At 42.5% G+C, this 16,788-nt stretch overlaps 1 protein-coding gene across 2 annotated transcripts in view; it reads right to left on the bottom strand.

Annotated features, from left to right (window-relative positions):
* Nucleotides 1-1,034: 1,034 nt before the first annotated feature.
* MCU (mitochondrial calcium uniporter) overlaps nt 1,035-16,788 on the bottom strand; it is a 72,439-nt gene continuing 56,685 nt past the window's right edge. Inside the window, exons 2-8 of one of the 2 annotated variants that reach the window (XM_084525119.1) lie at nt 12,926-12,995; nt 8,790-8,960; nt 7,546-7,650; nt 5,146-5,306; nt 4,486-4,689; nt 2,717-2,833; nt 1,035-1,593 (exon numbers count right to left, since the gene is read on the bottom strand). In XM_084525119.1, the coding sequence (XP_084381245.1) occupies nt 1,510-1,593; nt 2,717-2,833; nt 4,486-4,689; nt 5,146-5,306; nt 7,546-7,650; nt 8,790-8,960; nt 12,926-12,995 (912 nt within the window). In that variant the 3' untranslated portion in view covers nt 1,035-1,509. Of the gene's footprint in view, nt 1,598-2,716; nt 2,834-4,485; nt 4,690-5,145; nt 5,307-7,545; nt 7,651-8,789; nt 8,961-12,925; nt 12,996-16,788 lie in introns of both variants that reach the window. The other variant, XM_084525120.1, reaches the window with a different exon arrangement.

The raw sequence follows: 16,788 nt of genomic DNA, 5'->3' as shown, positions 1-16,788 counted from the left end.
TGAGTGAGAAGAGGCAGCAATCCCAGCTGTGTTTCCACATCTGCAAGGCACCTGGCATCTAGTTAATACTAATTTGTTTTTCTCTTTTTGTTTTTAAACATGGTTCTCAAAAAAAAAAAAAACACAGAAGCCTCTTTCCATGACACAGTGAGGAGTAGTAGTGAAACATCAAAAAAGCAGCCAGCTTTTCTGTGTATAAAGCTTAGTGCTCCATCCTGTCCCCGCAGTATTTATCAGCAGGATGCTAAAAAGAGACTGACCCGCTTTGAATGAAGGTGTTTTATCTGCTTAGAAATCAGCCAGCCTTGGCTAGAAGAGAGGGCAATGGGTTGACTTTCCTTCCTCTATTTCTTTTAGCTAAGAACTAAAGATGTCATTAGCCACTCCTAAGAAACTGTGACCTGTGGGTGCAAAGTTCGTTTAAAGCTACTTAAGCAGGGGAAAGTGCTAGAAAACTGAAGTAGTTCTGTGTCTTGCACTATACGAGCTCTGGGCTTTCAAAAAGCCTCTGGGCAAGGAAAATGCTCTGACCATATTTGAAACCTTTCATCCCGTTACGCAAACGGTCAAATATCAAGTTTAATTATTCCACATTCCAAAAGTGTTCAGTTAAGCAGGAATCATGATTCTGAGACAGTTTCATAATCCATTAAACCTTCATAATTTCATAGTCCAGGTGGCTATCAGATTTGGTGTAGGAAGAGGGGAATCGCCCTCTCAAGACTGAATATAAAAACTCTCATGCAATGCTGCCATTGATTTCTAGAAGGAGCTCAAGGGCATCGGGACGCAAAGTTTATATAGTTATTATGGAATAATCCAAAATCTCAATTATCAAATGTCCAGAAGAGAATTTGTTCCTTCTCTCACTTGGCTACAATCAGTCTGTGCTACAAATAAGCAAAGGAGGAAGTCAGTGGAGCACACGGGGTGGGGCTGGGGAGGGCAAGCTCACGGTTTTCCAGTAGAAAGCAGTCTTGTAGTAACTTTATAAAAGAGACCAGGTCTGATCAGAAGTGTGCGCGTTAATGGCGGTGGAGTGCAAGTTCTGATCACCGGCCATAGCTCCAGGTGGCTTGGATTCTTTGTTCTTTTTATCCCTTTTTTTGTTGTTGTTGTTGGAGAGAGAAAGAGAGATCTGAATCAGGTAAAGGAAAATTTAAAAAGCTAAGCAGGCTGCTGGTGTCTTATCAAGAGGCAGACCCTGCAGAGCTGGAAGAAGACGCCCCTACCCCAGCATTACATTCTTTTCGTGAACCCCCCACAATCCTGTATTTGTACACAATTGCCATTCACACAGTTTTAAACATGACTATTTGCCAAGCCCTTTTCAGAACTAACATTCCACAATGCCCCCATCTTCAGATTTAAGAGATTTCCCCCTACAGTCCTTTGTCTTGATTAAAGGTAAAAACCCTCCACCCCCATGCCACCTCCCAGCTTACACCTGCAATGCTTTAATTAAAAAGGCAAGAGCTATGAACAGGTTTTTCGCCGGGGTTCAGAGCTTCATTGCTGATCAGTCCTTCTCATCAATTTGCTGGATGGGCAGGTGAACCTGCAGCGGGTCTCGAAGCCTCTTAAGGTCCAACTCTGCCTAAAAGTAAAAGATGCATTATAAAGAACAGGCTCCCGATACACCTTCCCCAACCCCATACCCCTTTCCAGAAGGGAAAATTTCCTCACTCTTCCTGTCCAAAATTGAGGCATTCAAGGAATAAAACAGTCACAGGATTGGATTTGGGAAAACCATTCCTAATTCATACTTGCTCTGTGCTTCTCTGAACTTGCTGACATGCAGCTGCTTAAAGAATATGGTAGGAAGAGAACATATTCCCATAAACTCAATGAAACTTTTTAAAGGAGCTAGATTAACAGGAATGGTCAATACTAAAAGAAAAGCACCAAACAAATAGCCGCCCAAGGCAATCTGTATTCAAGAGTGTAAAAAAAATCAGAAGTCTTTCACACAGTCTTGCTCTGAGCTCTCTCTACTCCTCACACAGCTCCTTCTCCAAGGCAGGGGGGGATAACACATCTTGCCCTGGATATCCTACACTGTCATTTCCAGAGCCTGGGAATAAACAGAGAATGATACAGTGAAAAAGAATGCGGTAGCCCTGCTTTTTCTGCTCATGCCTGCTTTAATCAGAAAGGCACTCAAAAATGAGGACAAATCTCTCCTTGACTCCTCTGTTGGTCAGATCCCACACTGAGGACAGTCTGCCACAAGGGTCTTCCCCTATAATACAAGAAATCTGCCCCCATCAGCACTAACAATGCAGCTTTTTTGAACATGACTTTCCAGGTCTGCTACCCAGTGCACCAAAGTGCTATGTCAGGGAGGCATGAACTGAATGGATGCAAGTCTCCATTTCTCGCTAAATCCATCTGGTGTGTAGGAGCTGAGAAGAAAGGAATTCTTGAATTAGGCTCCTCTGAGGCATGAAGTGCCTGAAGCAACTCAAGATTTGCTAGCAGGTTCTAAAAGGCCCTTACAGATAGGTACAGGCAACTGTTTCATGTTGATTTATACATCCAGCAGTTCTATTCCTGGGCACATCAAAGCTAATTCAGTGATTACACTGGGGCTGTGACAAGAAAATGGGCTGAAAACCTAAGAGACATCCATTCTTATTGGAGGTGCATCTATTAATAGCAGATGGAGAACTAGCAAGCAGTAATTTGCCTTATTTCTGGAAAAAACTCTCGTTACCTGAGCAATTGCATCCTTGAGTTGATTGTATTTCTCTAGGTCAAATCTTGTCTTTTTGGCTCCTTTATGGAAAAATAATAAGTACTGTCTGTCTCTGGCATCTGGATAAACATACTCCTAAAGAAAAAAATAGGAGAGAAGGTCAGAATAAAGCATGACAGTGCAGCACAATATGCAGCAGATGTTTTGGAAGTTCAGCCATAGTGAACACTGGTGTGTTTTCAATGCTGTGTTGCTCACAAATCCAAAACACAGCCCAGGGGCTGCTATGAAGAAAATTGACTCCATCCCAGCTAGTCCCAATGGTCAGCCATTTGCTTCTCTACTAATACATTACACCCCAATGCTAAATTACCATCACCACGCTCCTGAATGCATGCACCTTTCTGCATAGACACAAAACTGACACTTCAGGATTGCAACACCAACAGTTTGTGAGGAGAAAGGGAGAAAAAAATTTAAATACCAGAATAAGCCTTTGTAAAATGGCCCTTACTCTCCTTTTCTTAATTTTATAAACAATTAAAACAACATTAGTTGCTCATGAGTTCATCTCATAACCAGCCCACCCAGGCAAGAACAAGAGTCCAGTACCACAACTCTTGCCAGGAATACGCTGTTACAAAAAAGCCACAGACTTTTAGAGGGCAGATAACTCAGAGCAGTTAACTCTGAGTCCCACATAGCCTCTACAAAGCACTGGAATATCACCCAGTCTCCATCTGGTATGCATAGAATAACTGGGCTGTCAGGTGGAGAAAAACTGCATTCAGAGGCAAGCCACTTTGAAACAACAAGATTTCTAGTGACAGAAAAACATGCTAGTTGATACAGACAACTTGATTAAAACATCATGTCCGAGTCCAAACATGGCAGAAATTACAACAGCGCTTAGCAGAAAACAGTGTGATAGGGACATATCTCCTCAGCCCCTGAAACAATACAACTGACAGAGCCCTGGGACCCTGTGCTGGAACATCCACCAGGGCATCTATTCTGGTGGTCTCGTGACAGCAGAGACCGAGCCCTTCCTCCCTCATTATTTAGGTGGGATTGTTTAGTTGGAATAGGAGCGGTAATACAAACCACGTCACAGAAATCCCCACTCAGAGTCTGTCACACCTACAAGGACCCAGAGCAGCACAGTTCTTGCTTTGTGGGAAGAGTTTCTAACACAAGAACTGGTCTACTTTTAAAAATACTGAAAAGCCAAATAAAGAGCCAATAGATCCATAACTGCACAAAGGGAAAAGCATTCAAACAGATCTGCTTCATCTGAATAGGAGGCCAGAACACCTGAACAAAAGCATTTCCAACATGATTCCTGAGCCTTTCCTATCAGAAAGGCCAACACCTCACATCAGAGTTGTGTTTGTGTGCTTCCCTGGAACTCAGAAGGCACCTCACACTTTTGGTGTATTTAGGCTGGTAAGTCGTACTGTTTAGAGACCCCCTGGAGGAAGCCAGCGTGCGTTGTGCATGCAGAAACCATTTTGTGCCAGTAAGTGAACTCGTATAGCTTAAGCAGTCAGTCACAGAGCACACAAATGTTTATGGTTAGACACCAGGAAATCAATAATGACCACCACCAGAAAAACCCCCAGCAGCTGCCTAGAGAGCACAAATTAATTGAGGTGGCATCTAAGTGCCAACCGGGTAAAGAGGCAGCAAAACAACTTCTAGTAGGCGTGATTTTGCTATTTATCTAGGGAGTAGAGCTCATATCAAGTCTTCTAGTGGAGTGTCAATGTCAGCACAAGAAGTCCTACCTGGCGAGTCATTACGAAATAAGCATACATTGCCATGGCACTACCATAGGTGATGAAATAGGTGACTGGTTCCATAATGTCCCAAGAATACTCCCACCAGGTGAGGCGGGCCAGAATCCCAAACTGAGTGGCCATGTAGGCCAGCCCTCCCCACAACACCAAGGTCGTCCTCTTCTCTGCTTTCCTGCTGAGCTCCAGCCTAACCTGCAAAAAACAGAAGCACATGCCTTGTATTCTCAGAAAAATACATCAATAGGCAACATAAAAATAACACCTTGTATCTATATTCAATGTTAAGTTGGGACGTGATCAAGGCTAGGTTATGCAGACAACTATAGACTTTTCCATCAGTATCTTGCCATCATCCATATTTCACTCTGACCATGCTTTGGATACTTTCCAAAGCTGCTTATTCCTCTATGTTCAGAAACATTCTGTTGTATTAGCCCCAGTCTCTATTAGCAGGTTCATTTCCATTTCACATAAAGCAAGGAAACGGGATTTCTACAGACATCAGAAGCAGATGTACTTTGGCATACAGAGGCAACTTCTTCAGTGATTTCAAACATATTTGAAGCATGCCGGGGCTTAATTAAAACATTGACATGACTTAAGACTGCATTTAGAAGACAAGTAAAATACAAACGAGAAGCTTCTCACTTTTTCTAGCGGTGCTAGTTGCTCCTTCAGTTCCTCTAGTCTCCCTATGAGCTCCTTCTCTTTGTTCAGCTGGTGCTCCTCAATGCACAAGGCAGTATACAACTGCTGAACCAATGTCTTGACATCATTCAGCGTAGTTGCATTTTCATGGCTTAAGAGCTCTAGGAAAGAAAAAGACTGCTTTATATGCATTTATCCACAGGACTTCTTACACACACTTCAGAAACTGCTATTACTCTGCACAGGAAACATTTGAAACAATCCTTCTAACACAAAAGCCTCTGGAAGAGTTCCAGCACTCTAAGATAATGCAATGTCTTTGAAAGAAAACCAGGCTTTATTATCGGATATTCCTAAAGTTTGATCAGAACAGGAAGAAGATGCATGCTAATAGCTTGCCAGATATCAACAGCTACTTTTGATCCGTAGTTGAATGCAAGACTCAGAGAAGACAAGTGAACAACCAGTATGTTCGATCACATCAGCTGCCAGGCCATCAGCAACTCTAGTCCTTGACTACGGCAGCCACTGATCTTAGGTCAGTAGCTCCAAGAACATGCAGTCTTATAATTATTTTGAGTACTGATGTCAAGAATTGTTTCCCAACACTCAGGGGGCAACTCTCTGTGGAGTTGCTTACAGGGCAATGAAATTCTCCCCCTCCACATTTAAAGACAAGACAGCTAGTGACACAGCCACTGCCTGAAACAGCCCAGAGCCCTGCACTGCAGCACAAAAAGGGTCCCTACGGGAAAGCAGCCTATAAAGGAGCTGTGACCAGTGGCATTGTATTACTCAGCCCACATGGGAAAAAAAGTAAGTATAAAGCAAAAGAACTCAACATCAGGCAAATAAAAAAGGTAGCATCCTTGGGTTTGTACCTTAGGTTAGGAAGAACAAGGTTATGAACACAGAACGCAGCCAACAGAAAATCTGCAGCAACCTGCCTTCTGGAAAGGTAGACTTGGCCTGTAAATCTTGAAAGGGCAGCAAACAAAAGAGCAATTGATGATAAGCTGATGACAAGCTAGGGACAGCTTAAGCTTTAACACTAGCAGCCCAAGAGAAAGAAGTGATTCAGTAGTCTGTGCCAAGGTATGCAGTATGCAAACTGCATGCATCCCAGCTAAGCATCTTCTACTCCACTGTGAAGAAGCAGCCCATGTGACCCTACCGACGTGACTATCAAGAGATATTTAGTGCTTAAATGTCTGGGCACACACATTTCAAAATACATAGCACGATTTTGTAAAGGAAAAGCAATAACTAGAAGTTGAACAGAACTCATCTCAGGGCCTCTTTCCATTTTAGTACAAGCTAACTATGGAAATCTCCTTAACAAATGAATCAGAGGCACATAACCTAGGTGATCTCAGAGCTCACCTGCCAGCAAAACCCTGGTAAAGCATACAAGCAAGCTAACCAAAACCATGCCAACTCCTTGGCACAGACTGGGCTTTCTCCAACACTTTGAGAGCTGGCTGTATGAATTGCCTTGCCCTAGGACAGCAGTTTCTCCAGTGCAGAAACAGACACCACATTTGCATTCTCACTAAGTTGAGTTGAGACCAGCTAGGCCTGATACCAATGCCTGCTCTCAGGGGCTAACAGCTGGAAAAGATGCCTTCATAAGATCCTTGAGGACTCCACTTCTCTGGCTTAAAAAGTCTTATGCATGTGAAAACACTGCACTTAGGACACAGAGCAGCAGAGAGATCAGAGAGCTACTGTTCCTGTGTGCTATTCACATCTCAGTTAGATATCCCGTCTTAATGGACAGTTTTCTCTTAACGGGCTTTTAAGGAGAGAGGAGCAAACATCTCTAGTAGAGGTCAGCCTAAGCCAGAGACAGGAGCGAAGCAGCATCTTACCCAATGCTGCATTCCCAGATTTGAGTGGGAGGATGCTAAGGACAAGTGGCTGCAACACAGATCTTTCAGTCATCAGAAATTGCTTTTTTACTTGCTATCTTTATGTTGTGAACAAGAACACTAGAACTGATTTTCATTTCTAACATTCTAAGTACCACACTTTGCAGAAACAAAAATCTTCACTGGCAAGTGGGATAACAGTTCTTCCACATCAGGTAAGTTTAATTCCCATTTTATATTCAAATACTTCATAATGACTTAAAAAGAGTAAAATTACTTCTTGTACTTATTTAATTCCCTTGTGAGGGATGCTGGCCCTGAAGAAAATGACGATTTGCTTTTCATCACTACTCTATGATTACTTGGAAATACCTAAGTTGGACTACAAGGGTTGGATTAGGAACTGCGAGCTTTCCTTCAGAAAAAAAGCTTTGTGTTCTTGAACAAGGTAGAAAAACATGCTGCAATTTAACAGGCAAGTGACTACTGAAATGCCTTTCTGACATCCACAAGAACCAGGCTGGTTTACCTCTCTTTGGTGGTCTAACATGGTACGTGACATCATTAATGATCAGTTTGAAGTCATCCAGTAGAAGCAAATCTATGCCTGTGGAGGAGGCAACACGTGTGCCATCTGTAAGACAAACACAACTCATTAGTAAAAGCAAAGAACCTAAACATGTCACAGCTAAGCAAGCTGTAATGCCATCCCACATCCAGCTGGGGGACTTGCACATTTTCCTGCAGACAATACTCTTTGTCGAGCCAGACCTACAGAGTGGGAGGTCTTGCATGGCAAACACTAACTAAGCTATGATGCATCTGCTTTTCTGTATTGGTGATATTTTGGGTCATCTTGGAAAACAAAGCTCCTTTCAACCCCACAGCATGAACATATTACCAAGTTCTGCAATACAATCCTCTTACAAGATCTCCACCTTTCCCCACTGGCATTAGAGATGATCAGACTTTCAAGGAAGTGGCTGCTTCAAAAAAACTCTCTTATAAGACTTACTAATGTTTCAGAGCTTTGGTGACTAATAAATACATAATAATCGAGCAAAACACAATGAAAGAGACCATTAAGTGAAATATGATGGAGTTCATAGCTAGGATGTTTCCTTTGTACCACCTTTCACACCCACTTTCTAATTAATTATAAACTACTTGGTAACCCTCATCTTCAGGCTATGTAGTAGGAAACATTTAAAATATAGATATTAGACCTAATGGAGGTGAACTGAAAACACATCCGTGGCAAATTTAAGGCCTTCAGGCAAAACCACCAGCAACAGCTGTGTACATATTCATCAGTAGCTTGAACACAAGCTTATGTTTTTTTCCATTTCTTTGTAACACCCTGTGCATTCTGAACGTGAACTTATGTTACCAACCACCACCATTACAGCCTCAGGCAGCAGTCCCCCAATAAGCTGGTGTAAATTCGCAGCGCTCCAGCACAGGCTACTACTACACTCTGTTTTGAAGTCACTGCATACAAGCAGACAGGCAACAAAGATAACATCCTTACTGTTAGGGAATCTTTCAGGCTGAAACTAAGCATTAAGAATGCTTTCCTCCTCTTTAGCTCTACAATCCAATTTCCTTGGCAAACCTGACCAAAGACAAATACTCCTACTCTAGAAGTGACATTTCTACTTTCTGGGGAACGTCTGAGAACTCACACCTTATCAAGCTTTTACTTAAAAAGGAAAAGGCTAGATAAAAATATCTGTCAAGTGAGTAAATCAATTAGTTTGTAAACAACAGTACCTGCTGAGTAGATGGCAACCCGATCGATTCCTCGGTCCTCTGCTTGCAGCTGTTGTAAAAACACACCGACAGAGTCTGAGATAGGTTTAAGTGTGAACTGGCAACGTTCACGCCGAGATGGAAGATTCACAGAGATCACAGGTAACCCGTTTTGGTAAACTACCGTCACTTCTAAAAAAAAAAGAAAGATTAAAACAAAAATTACCCTTAAAAATGAACAGATCTTCTCGTAATAATTGTGTCTGTCCTACAGAGACAAAACAAATATGGCTAGGAGATCAACATGAAACAAACTTGAAATTTTTGGTTCAACTTCTATCACGAGATGTGTCAATGGACAAAAACCCGAGAGACATCAGAAGCTTTCACTCCCATTAATTTGGCAGTGTCTATTAAGCTCTCAGTGCCATGTGGAAAAGTGAGAACAGAAGATAGTTCCTGTAAGCACAATGACTAGATTTTGAGAACCAGAAAATTTTGGATGAGGTAACACCGGAACTACACAATTTAGCAGGATTTATGGCCCAGAAGACAAAGGCAGATTTGTGTGTATTAAGAAACATCAATTAAGGACCTACTTCAAGCCATTTTATTTTTGTTTAGGTATGGTTTCCTGCGCTTTGTCCTGAGGCAACAAATATTTAAGAGAGCAATCAGGAGTATTAGGTGGTAGGAACAGCACTCTGAGTTTGAGTTTAAGCTTCAAGGTCATTTCATCTAAAATTCATGGGATCAATACACTTCCTACTTCAGAAGACAGACATTACTTCTTAGGTGCATATAAAACAACATTTTTTTTTAATTTTTTTTTTTTAGTGCTGTCAGGAGCTTTTTCAAAAGCATTCTTAAGGATTTCATTGCACCTTTCTAAAATTGTGGTGACCTGTATGAACTGTAAGCTAGTTATTATTTTACTGCCAGCAAGACAGCCCACTCTGCGTGCTTCAGGACAGCCATACATAGAAAAGTTCCAAGTTCAAACTCCCTAAACCCTCCACTGAGTCACGAACAGTCCAAACCTCCCCAAATGCAGTAGTTGCTAAGATATGGCAGCGCACCTAAGAATGATTCACTTGGGATTGTTGCTTATTTTTCTTATGTAAAGACGTACTGTTTTTTTGTTGCAGAGAGCATTTGCCATGTCTCAAGGATTATGCAGTCGCACCCACCCACACTGCACCTGGCTTAGTCCTTGCACCTGTTGTAGCTACGGCCAGCTACACAAACCACACCATCCAAACTCATCCAGCTCCTGTGCTGACATTCCAAGTTGACTCAAGCAGCTAACAAAGTCACAAAGTAGAGGCAAATAACTACGTTTTATCTACCAAAAGCAGCTATTCCCAGCATCCAGTTCAGAAAGTTGCGCATCCACAGCCTTTGTACCTCCCTGTTCAGGTCATTTGCTGCCAGATGATGAACTCTTACATAGCAGCATCATCCACACACCAGGATGTGTCCTGGGGCAATGTGCCTTTCTGGGAAGGGAGGCTCCTGGATGTTGAGAAAGGCTGCACAAGTGCCGCACACTTTTACAAGGCAAGAGCAGCTCTCTCAGGCTTTGAGCTTATTGTCATGTGCCTTCATAAACTGAATAAAGCATATAAAGCTTTCTTCCCTCTTCCTGGGGACTCCTATCCGGTGCTGACAGAGACGTCCTCATGTCATCCTTAGAGAGTAGGTAGAGGTGACCAGATATGGACATCTAAAATACCTAAAGACTCTCAGTAGGCCCGAGTACTTGGAAACCGCTGAGTGCCTATTTTCAAAATTCAGTTTCACCTGACAGAATTTCAGTAGCTTTATTGTTTCAATGCTTAAAACTCAGTCAGATATTTACTGGAAAAATAGAGCAAGCTGCCAGTTTATTTGGACAGTTAGACAGAATTTCAAGCTCCACATCAGCAGCTGTTGTGACACGAGCTATCAGATTTTGCAGTCATGCACTCCAGCACTTGAGTAAGGGGCTGGTAAGAAATATAAGAGCATTAACTACACTTGTGATTTTTCCACATAAGATAGCAGGCTCAAAAGGAATGATCAACATGTTTAGAAGCTTAAAACAGCCAACAAAGTACTGAATTCACTGATTCTGTGAGAAGCACGTACAACATTGTTGCTTATATAACCACAAGACTGCTGCAGAGAGCTCAATTGACATGAAAAATATTATTTAAAACACTACTTGACCATATAGTGAGCAAGTTCGTTGTAGAAGGGAACAGATAAGAGTGCTTGTACCAATTCCTTCCTGTTTCTCCTGAGAGAAGAACCCAGCTCCAGGACTGCCCGCTGTGAGGGAAGTGCACGCAGCTCCAGCCTGGTGATGTTTTACCCTGCACAGACCAGCTGGAGACTGCAGCAACAAACGCAGTGGGTCACTGTGTGTCACCAGCACCAGAAGTGTGCACAGATCCAGCTGAGGTGAAGCATCAGAGACCCAACTGTTTCTTCAGAGGACAGGCTCCTCTTTAGTCTGTAATCACAGCTGTTTTACGTTTTCCTTGCAAAAAGCTTGTAGAAGTCATTCCCACCAGTGAATTATGCTAGAGAAAGTCTGTAATTCCAGTTTGATCCTCACATTGCCTCCCACACAAGTTATGTCTGGTCAGATTTTTACTGCATTGAAGGGGGAAGAGCTCCGAGGCAAACCAAAAACCCAACAAAACAAAGGGCTTGTCAATAACACAGACCTAGCAAACTGCAACAGACAGCCACAGTAAAAGTTATTAGCAAGCAACAAAGCTGTCTGCCTTCTCTTCTGCTCTGACAGCCCTGTGGATGGCCTGCGAGAGGAAAACTCCCAACTATTTGGACAAAACATCTTGGCATTTCACTAATTATAGAGGTAAGATTTTAGCTAGTCATCTCTGATCGAGTTTTAAGCCAGTATTTAGGTGCATGGGACAAATAAAATAGGTAATTGCATAGCAGCACTTGCAGACTCGTACAAGCTGGCCAGGAATGCTGCTAAGTAAGACCACGCAGGATTTTAAAAGCTTTACATGCTGTATTAAGCATGAGCTCTCTTTGAGGCATGAATTTCATCCATACGCCACAAAGTTTTGAACCAGCTTTATGTGCAGAGGTCTTCAGTACTTTTTGTTTGTTTGTTTGAAAAGACGTCAAGAACAACTCGAGCAACACATTAAGAAAAAAGCTACAATAAAAAAGGGGTGGTCAGAGAAATCAGCATTGAACATCTACTGCTGGTAAATGCAACGTTACTGGAAAAAATAACAAGAGAAATACTCAAGCATAACATAAGAAGGGGTAAATCGAATCAGGCAAGTAGCTACACGCTTAAATTATCTTCTCAACCTTATGTTTGTTCTCTACACTTCTACCCATTTAAACCTTCCAGTTTTTATTTTGAGGTCTCCATAGCAGTCCTGTTCCCTTTGTGTTCACACACAGTCGCTCTCCTGGCAGGGAGAGCAGTTGTGGCTGAGCCCTTCACTTTGTTAGCTTTCAGGCTTTATTAACAAGCCTTAATGAGAAGAGGATCCTCCAACTGCTGGTGTCAGTCAGCATAAGCATGTCAGCCTCTGTGCTCAGCATACAGATGTTAAGCAGGCAGGCATCTCAAAGCTGTTTGTTTCCCTCTTTGCGTACCAAGATTTTTAAAGTTCCACCTACCTCAGCAGTGCGTTCTTTTGCTTTATGTTATGACAGCCTTATCACAAAAAGCTTAATGCTTGAGCTGTCCCAGAATTTAAATAAAGGAACAAAACTGCCTTGGTTTCACAACTCATTTACAGCAGCAAACGCAATGCTTTCAACCGTTTGAGTGGCTGGTAGGAACTGTGCTTTCATCACATTAAAAAGTTAACAAGACATGCAGCACCCTGAAAGGTAGGCAGCACACAGAGCTCACAGCTACATCAGGAGGAAGCCTGGCAAAAACGTTGGACAGTTGCATGCAGTGACATCCTTCTTCAGAAAGCCTGTCCAGTTTTATAAGAACAGTTATTAGAAAAGTTGACTGTTTCCTTGATTCTTCTTGACTGATTTTGTTGTCACTTCCTCAGTTCGAAACTGAATTACCTTCCAGCCAGCAAAGCCTCAACCAGAAAAGGGGTCAAGGAACATGACTCAAGCTGAAAACAAGCCAAAAGTTTCTCTATGTCACTCACCATCAGAGGGCACTACCGTACTGCAATAGACCACTCTTACACTCTGCCAAGGAGAAAGCCTCTGATGCACCTAGAAAATACAAGCACAGCAAAAGGACAAACGTTCAGTCACGCTATCCGGCAGAATCGCACCCCACTGCCACCTCCTGTCCCCTCTCCCGCCATCCCCTGCCCTGATGCCCGGGCATTTCCTCCGACAAACCGGAGACCTGGCGAGAACAGCCCCTTCCTGCCATCTGCCACCCAGCAGGGCTCTGCCCCTCGGCCAAGCTCACCCTACACATCTCTCAGCATATTTAGTTTCAAGTGAGAATGTGCAAGGCAACAGCTGGGGTTTTGTTCCCCTTAACGGAAAAAAAAAAAATAAAGCCACAGTAAGCTAGATTTTATAAATTCAATTCAGACTACCATGCAGACGTGGAAAGGAGAAATCCCACAAAAACATCAGTTCTCAAAGGTTAAGATCCAGTGTACCATTGGGAAGGTTTAGGGAGTTCTGGATTACGAGGTTCATTCTCTTAAGGTTGCTTTCTCTGCTGAATTATATTATTTTTCCTCCCTTACAGAGATGGAAGCCAAACTAAGATACAAGTAGTAAACATGCCTGTTCATAGATAGAACAAATTGTTCAAGACAGAAACAAAAACTGTGATACCGAGCTATAAAAAGAATAAGCCTAATAAGAGAGGGAAGCGCATGAATGGTTCGTATGTTCTTCAACCTTGGCAAGGGACTAATTTGCTCATGAAAGCCTACAATCAGCCTGATTGTAGCCTGTCTTCTAGGATAACTTATTTTATATTAGTTATTCACTAACACACCACTCTCCCCCAGTAAACCTACAATTCTGGCAAAGAGGAGCTCCATTTTTACCAGAACAGTAAGGCACAACACCAGCTCCCCTCTGCCTCACGGGTACACATTCAAGTGACTGCCACCCAGGTTGTTCAACAGCAATGGTCCAACACAGGCATTCCTGGGGATTTTTGTTTGCTGTTTTTAAAATACAGCTGCCAAGCCTGCATTTCCATAAAGGTATCCCACAGGTAGGGCTTGCTTTAAGTAAATTTCTAATGGAAGCTTGGAAACAAAGCCCAGGCAGTTGGTTATTTCTCTGCCAAACTGTCCAGATTTCCATATTTTGCAAGGTTGCTTTCAATAACCTACTTAAAGAAGCTTTCTCTGCTACTCTTCTTCTGGAGCCTGCTATGCAAATCGAGGACAGCTTCAGCTGCATTAGTCTCGAAAGCAGGACCTATGCCCAGACGGTCAGGGCATTGACAGCTCTGGGAATTCACTCTAGCTCCTGTTGTATTGACACTGTTTTTCCATGCCTTGACAATGAAAATCATTGAAGTCATTTTCAATTTTGCTTGTTGCTGCAACTGCATTTTCAGCTTCTGACATTGGAGTCAGGGAACTAACAGCAAAGAGGAACTCGGCGTTCAACAGCTGTAACAGAAGTCAGCAGCAGCACAGTTTGGAAAGGGTAAAGTTAAAAAAAAAAATAAAATAAAATACACAACACTGTATTTTGGGAACCAAAGGGCAAATTTGCCTTTTGACATCTGAAAATAGTAAGTCTTCTGGACCAATAAGCACCCCTGTGCTACTGCTGAGCAACCAGGAATCCACCCCACCTGAAGAATTATTTTTTTTTTTTTTTTATGAAAAAAGAAAAGCAAACCACACAGGTACAGCCACACATTTTGGACAAATCATCTTGGCATCATTACTACATCATGGAAAAGTCAGAAGCTGCACGCCACATACAAGCCAGTTTTGAGCTTTTGTTCAGAGTTTTACTAGATGATGGAAAACCTCCATAAGAAGGCAAAAAAATCCCCAAACACCTGACCAGTTCCTATTTCAAACCACCAACTCCAATTGCAATCCTTCTGAAAACACTGTTCTACCTGGTGAGATACTACACATGCAGAATTTATACAGTGAGACGGAACCATCTGTGAGAGCACTTTCACGATGCACTGGTTTTGTATTTATTTCACCTGATCCCATGGCAGAGCTGTGCTTCTCACAGCTTTACTCTTCCCTTTTATATGGCATTAATCATCTACTTTTGAAATACTGCACACCAGGAGCCCGCCTTCCTACCAGATTTGCACAGCAGCCCAAAAGTTTTAGTATCTGTTTTCAGAAAAATCCTACAACCCACTAAACCCAGGTTTATCTCACCACTAAATAGCTATATAACTGAAAGATTTTATCAGCTAGCATCTGTAATGACTTTACCTTAAGGCCATGAACATTTGACAGGTACAAGCTAGCTCCAAAAAGCTCCTTGCCTTTATACAACACAGGCAAAACAGGTTGAAAAACAGAGCATGTTAAATGACTAATCAAAAAGCCGAGGTGTCCTCAGATGCAGCTTCTTTGACAGTTTTTTCACCCCCATGAAGGCGTGCCCCAACTCCATGTTTCACTCATCACACAGCAGTACACCATGGCTGCATTTTCTAGAAAGAGACATTGGTTAAACCTCTCATATCTGTCACTGCTGCAGTTCTGAACTGTGCCTTGCAATGCTGCTGTCAGAAACCTCTTATCTAGGAAAGCAGTCTCTTCTGGTTAGAGGGAAAAAGAGGAACAAATGAACTCCAAGTCAGCACAGACCCAAATGTCATCTCCTGCCATCCAAGGTTAGCAAGAGCTTGAGGAACCATCAATCAGTTTCATTCTTGAAGGGTGGCTATCGTTTTAGAATTAAGATGGAGAGAAATGCCTCAACCCTTTATCCTACACGTCTACAATTCAACAGCTTTATGCAGAATTGTGACGGAAGGCTGAAGTTTGGGACTGAAGCAGTGCAGGGTGGAGGAGAGGAACTTGTTTCAAGCTTCACTGACCAGATCTCATGACAATTTGTCTGCAGTCAACAGCTCGCTGCTTCAAAGAAATGCAGAATAACTACACCAGGGTTTTGGCTCTGAATTCCAGAGTAATACGTGGAGTATGAAAGGCACCAAATCCCCAACGCTGACATGAGGAGCTTTAAGCACCAGCATGACTTGGTGAGTCTGAAGACAACACAAGCAGGAATTCACTTCTCACACCCACTGAGTCCTTCGTTTCCTGTCTCACTGGTGCTAAGATGCACCTTAAGACTCAGGGTTGCACAACAGAACGATTAACAGAGCATTAAGGGAGCAAGAGCGAACAAAAAGTCCCAGTCCTCTGTCTAATAGCATTTCCTCCAGCCTTATCAAGGTCTATATCAGACAATCCAAACGTCAGATATCAGCATCTCTAGAGGGCCTGGCATAGCTATCTCAAATCTATGCTGGTGACAAAGTTAATCAAAGCTGTAACAGAAGAGGAGTCTTGTAGCTACCAGCAAGTGCTCTCTGACAGGAAAAGAGGGAGCAATCTGACAGAGCTCACATTCTACGTTTTGAGTAATTACCAAAATGACAGACTACCAAGTCCCCAAAGTCTGATTAAAAAGAGTTGTCCAGGAAATAAAAGAAAGCATTTGAAAAGTGAATCTCCATCTAGAACACAAGTAAGAAATGCTGCTAGGCTGTTACCCGGAGTGCAATTAACCATCACATTGCAGAGCTTTTGTGAAATGCCAAGTATATTCTGTGAAAAAAAAAAATAAAAATTCACCCATGCTAAGACATTTTACAAGATACATTTGCAGCTGCCAGCCACAACATTCATCTCTGAAGGGCCCGCTTGAACTGAGGCTGCCCTAATCCAGCCGTGAAGCAGCTCACCTTTTCCAAGGGGCAACAGCTATTTTCCTCTAGCCCCACTTTCACAGTATGAAAAAAACACATCTTTTCAGGCTCTAATAGCAGTTACAGTAAAACCTCCTGGCCCGTATCTCACTGAGAAGA

Source organism: Aythya ferina, assembly GCF_964211825.1.
Source record: "Aythya ferina genome assembly, chromosome: 7".
NCBI classification, from domain to species: Eukaryota; Metazoa; Chordata; class Aves; order Anseriformes; family Anatidae; genus Aythya; species Aythya ferina.
The sequence above is the reverse complement of the archived record's forward strand: the minus strand, read 5'-3'. Positions and strand labels throughout refer to the sequence as shown.